The sequence below is a fragment of the Morone saxatilis genome, unplaced genomic scaffold (genome assembly GCF_004916995.1).
Source record: "Morone saxatilis isolate NCDOM2014 unplaced genomic scaffold, NCSU_SB_2.0 Contig17, whole genome shotgun sequence".
Lineage (NCBI taxonomy): Eukaryota > Metazoa > Chordata > Actinopteri > Moronidae > Morone > Morone saxatilis.
Genome location: NW_023339729.1, coordinates 454,303 through 459,572, shown reverse-complemented (window position 1 = coordinate 459,572; position 5,270 = coordinate 454,303). Strand labels below are relative to the sequence as shown.

At 38.5% G+C, this 5,270-nt stretch overlaps 1 protein-coding gene and 1 pseudogene across 1 annotated transcript in view; both read right to left on the bottom strand.

Moving 5' to 3' along the window:
* The window catches only part of LOC118327241, a 2,928-nt pseudogene extending 2,502 nt beyond the window's left edge, over positions 1 to 426 (bottom strand).
* Positions 427 to 3,914: 3,488 nt separating this feature from the next.
* Positions 3,915 to 5,270, bottom strand: part of ndufs8a (NADH:ubiquinone oxidoreductase core subunit S8a) — a gene marked incomplete at its 5' end in the record, with an annotated part of 10,066 nt that continues 8,710 nt past the window's right edge. Inside the window, 2 exon segments of the mRNA XM_035659752.1 lie at positions 3,915 to 4,559; positions 4,917 to 5,045. Of these exon segments, the coding sequence (XP_035515645.1) occupies positions 4,428 to 4,559; positions 4,917 to 5,045 (261 nt within the window). The 3' untranslated portion in view covers positions 3,915 to 4,427.

Sequence of the window (5,270 nt, the reverse complement as noted above, 5' to 3'; positions counted from 1 at the left end):
CGCTGTCCGTTCTGGCTGGCTGCCTGGTGAGCTGGCTAAGCACGCCGTGTCTGAGCTACCAAGGCTGTGACCAAGTACACCAGCTCCAAGTTAAAACAGCGTGTACTTGCCACTTAACCAACGGCTCTTCTAAGAGCCACCACGTCTGGATCTCCCTGGAGGTGATGGTGGAGCGCTTGTTGTAGTGAGCCAGACGGGAGGCCTCAGCGGCGATGCGCTCAAAAATGTCATTCACAAGGAGTTCATAATGCTCATGGCCTTGGACGAGATGCCGGTGTCGGGATGGACCTGTTTCAGCACCTTGTACACATAGATGGCGTAGCTCTCCTTCCTGACCTTTCGCTTCTTCTTGCCTACCTTGCTGGCAGTCTTGGTCACAGCTTTCTTGGAGCCCTTCTTGGGCGCGGACTTCACTGGCTCAGGCATTCTTCCTCTTCTTCCTCTGCAGTACCTAACAGCAAAGATGGCAACTGTCTGGCGGGAGAGGGACTCACTTTATACAGGCTGCATGCAAATACAACTGTACAGTCCCCCTCCTGTGATTGGTGGAGCTGGTGGAGGATTGTGTTTCCATGGCAACCTGCCTGCAGTGTGGAGACAAGTTATGCACAGAGAAAAGAATTAGGAAAACGCACACTTTACACACCAACATGGATGCAATCATTATTGTTACTTTCACTTTATTACACGACAAAGTATGTTGCATGTTGCTTTATATTCATTTTATTCTTATAGGACCTACAGTTCTTTAGTTCTAATGGCCATTCTGACGAACTGTGTAAAGTTGAATATCTTATATACTGATTCTAAATGAGCCTTCGTATTGCTTTCTGGACAGTAAAAGACAATAGAAGTGATGAAACAAAAAGGCAAGGCAATTTTTCAAACAAATCTTAAGTTTCAAAAAGTTAGAATCAGAATCACTTTTATTGGCCAGGTATGTTATTATGGTATGTATTGGGATTGAAATCTCAGTAGCACTTTATATTAAGGTACACATATTAACCATTAACTAGTTGTTTATTAGCATGTATATTGGCTCTTTATTAGTCATTATAAAGCACATGTTGTACATGAATTATGATCTCAATACACTCAGTATGGGCCTTATAAGGTGGTACTACCACAAGAGTACTCATTCTCTTTTAATAATATATAATATAATATAATAATATGGTCTATTATTAAGTAACAAAACTACAAGTGTTAATTAGTATTGTATATATTGTTTTGCACAGTTTAGACCCTACCTCAGAAATAAAAGTATGAGAGAAAATATATTTTGTAGCTTTTTGTCTGAGAAAATAATGTATATTGTTACATCGCTCAATTCTCCCAGTGGGACTAGATCTCTGAGATGCAGTAAGTTTAGCAAATTATTTCAAGTCCAGGGAGCAAAGTAAGAGAAAGCTTTCTCCCCCAGCTCAGTGAAAACCCTTGGAACCTGGTGGAACGAAGCTGAAGACTGAAGATAGAGACAGAGCTACACTTCCTCACCTCATGCCCTGGCTCAGAAACATTTTCCCAAATTTGAAAAATAAACCCTAAACATTGCAGACAGAGAATCTGCCAGATTTACTGTATGTATCAGCTTCTGTGATGACCTGAATTCTTTTTAATTGTTCATTTTAAATTAAAATGTATTTTATATTTAGAATATGAATCTATTTTTTCATTGAATTTTTGGTATTGCTGTTGCTATTTTGTTAATTTAGTTTGTAAATCTGTAAATAATTGATTATATTTGCTAGTTTAACACAGACACACACATGCAACCATAACACACGCAACTAACAACATAAGCACACATACACACACAAACAACATTAACACAAACACCAACAACAACAAGACAATACACACACACAGACACACACATCAACTTTAACACACACTTCCACAATCTCACACTGGGCAAAATGTTTGTTTTCCAGTATTTTCTAGATTTAAGATTTTTTTTAAAAACTTATCATTTCTGAATGATTTGGCAATATTGTCTTTGTTAGACTTGTGCCGATAAAGCAAATTCAATAGACTGATGGACTTCTGTTTCAGGAGATTACATAAATATGAGGGGAGCATGGCCTTGTACACAAAAATATACAAATTAAACTGTCAATGGAGACTTAGTGAGTCTAGCAAATCATTAAGTGTACAATGATGGGTATGGGAACCAGAGTTAGTTATAAAAAGAATTATAGAAAATTGCAAAGAGTATAAAAAAGAAGCCTATTAAATATGTATGATTGTTGAAAATCTAAACAAAACAAACAAACATACAGAGAGAATTGTATTAAAGGTTCCCAAAAACATTAAGTATATTCATATAAACTCATCTCTGATCAATATTCACAGGAAATAATTGATCAAAATGTATCCAAATCACTTGTTTTACACAAACTCTGTAAAATATGTCACTCAGCTTAAAGAATGAAGTAAAAAGGTGGAACTACTGTGTTAGAGGGACCTCAATAAAAAGGGAGAGGTAAAATCTGTCTGTCATTCAAGTCCACATGCTGTTTGATATTTAATGTTGGTGAGACTCATCATCATCATACTGAACATAGGCTGTAGTCAGAGCCTGAATAAAGAGTATGCAACCCTACTTTAAATGTTCATTATGTGTCCCATATAAGTACTGGTGAGAGTGCCCTCTGTTTATTGGGCCCCTAAACGGATATTAGAAGGGCAAGCTCTCTCAGTTTTGGAGGAAGGAAATTAATTAGCTTTTTATTCTGGCTTTTACTTTGGAGTAATGTTACAGCCTTAGTTTGTAGGTTGTAATCTTTGTTTTTTACATTATTTGTCTGGTAATATTAGTTTTTATTGTATTCATTTTTAGCCTAGCACAATTGTATTTAGGGTTGTTTCAATTTTCTATGTGAAGCACTTTGGGCTGCATGTTTGTATGGAAGGTGCTGTATAAATAAAGTTAAGTTGATTTTCTGTGCTTTTTCTGCACTGTGATGAGTTATGTTATCAGCATACAAAAGAAGGTAACTGTAATCCATTACAGGTACAGGGGGAAAAAAAGACAATCAGGTTAGTGACATTAAGTAAAAGTGGGGATTATTAGCAGGATTGCAATTTTAAAATACATTTTCCTTTAAAAATATAGTTTTAATAAAAAAAATCTTGGTTTCCATTGTTCTGTTGTCTTATAGAATACACTTACATCAATACTTTTTATTGATATTTCTTTTCTCGTTTTTATTTGTATATTTGCTGTCGAGGTAATCCAACCTGTGTGCTTTGTACGGCCCTCTCTACAGCCAGTGTAGATAGTGGGCTCTACAGTGGGCTACCATAAAAACATGGTTTGTATGGTTGAGAGACAAAGATGACTGAGGACTGAGAAGTAGAGGAGGCCCCAGTAGAAAGCCGGTGAATCAGAGAAAGAAAACTATTTTCAGATTGTCTCACAGCGGTTACGTTTAACAAAAAACATCCCTACACACACCTGACTTTGGTCTGAATAAAGAGTGTTAGCATGATAGTTAGCCAAATAAACTTAACTGATTCTCAATGCTTACCTGTTCAGGAGATTAGCCAACTCAAACTTGGGATAAAGATCATTTATTGTGGTTAATTTCCATTATTGTGATAATCGTCAATATTCTCACATGGCTTGACTTGTAAAAGCTGCTCTAGCTCTCCAACATACAGTCATATATTGATTTCCAACAAGGAGGAGCCCACATCTTTCCAATAATGCAAGAAATGTGTTTCTTCTATTGTCATGATTATCCTGATAATATCATGTATTGCAGTTATTTTGGATAAGATAATCGTGACATGACATATTGTGCCATGCCTAGTTACTGCTCAGTTTGGTGACGTTGAGATGCGGTTTACTGTTGTCATTTGTCTTCTACTTTTTCCAAAGTCACAATGGAACTTTCACACTCAACACATTTAGTGTTTCCCCCAGAATTTTATTATTTGAGTCAGGGTGAAAACAGCACAAAGACCATAAAACTCTGCATGGACACCCAACATAATAATAATCAATGTATACATGTGTGGGACATCAGAATCAAAAGAAAACCAGGATGAAGTCTGCAATCAGTGTACAGCGCTGATACTACTGTCACAGCATGACTCTTTGTGCTTTGTAGTCCAGTGGGACTGTACGGACACAACCACATGGTCCTCACTGGACGCTCGCAGTGAACCATGCTGAGGCAGTAAAGCCAGCACAATATTTCTCTTTGCACAATAAATATGTTCATCATATTAGAAGGGGATGACACTGACAGCAGAGGAAATGTGTTGGTAATGTTCTGTTTGAAATAAAAGATGCAAACCCTGTGAAGCACACCCTTCACTGCTGTCTTCTTACAGAATGTACAGTATGGACGTATGTGTGTGAGAGGTTGTGCTGGTATGTGCCAACTGTACAACGTGTGTTTATGTGTGTGTGGCGTCTATCGGTAGAGGTAATCAGCTTGTATGTTGGCAGCTATCTCTGCTTCCCACTTGTCTCCATTGTTGAGGAGCTTCTCTTTGTTGTAGAGCAGTTCTTCGTGGGTTTCAGTGGAGAACTCAAAGTTAGGACCCTGAGGAGAGAAGGACAGAGAGAGGATGGAGAGAGGGAATGGAAGAGAGAAGACAGGGATCAGAGGTAAGAGCAGGTTTAAAAGGAGAAGAGATGAATCAGAGAAATACGAAAGAGGACAGAGGTAAAGATAAGCATCATCACATTATAAATTACTTTCCTCCCATCACTTACTACAGGCAGGCAACTGAGCGTGTGTCACATTGACGACATCTGCTGGGCAACCATTGGTATTGCATTTTAAGGATGTGGGAAAGTCGGATAAAATGAGACTATTTAAAGAACCATCATGTGACATGAAAAACTTAATTTACTGTATGGGGACCTGCACAGTTTGCGCTGTGGATCACATACGCACCTCTACGATGGCGTCCACAGGACAGGCCTCCTGACAGAAGCCGCAGTAGATGCATTTGGTCATGTCGATGTCGTAGCGAGTCGTCCTCCTGCTGCCGTCGGCGCGAGTCTCTGCTTCGATGGTGATGGCCTGGACACACACATTGTGGGAGATGAAGAGTGAGAGAGCGCTACCTCTGTAGCTCTGTTATCTGGTGTTTAGACTGAATAGAAATAACCAGATTTATTCAAAAGTGACTAAGTGTATTCACAGAAATGTATTGTTAAAGCATGCATGTATCTAAAGTAGTTTTCTCTTGTCATATTAAAGGCTGACATGACATCAACATATCTAGTGGTGTGTGTGTGTGTGTGT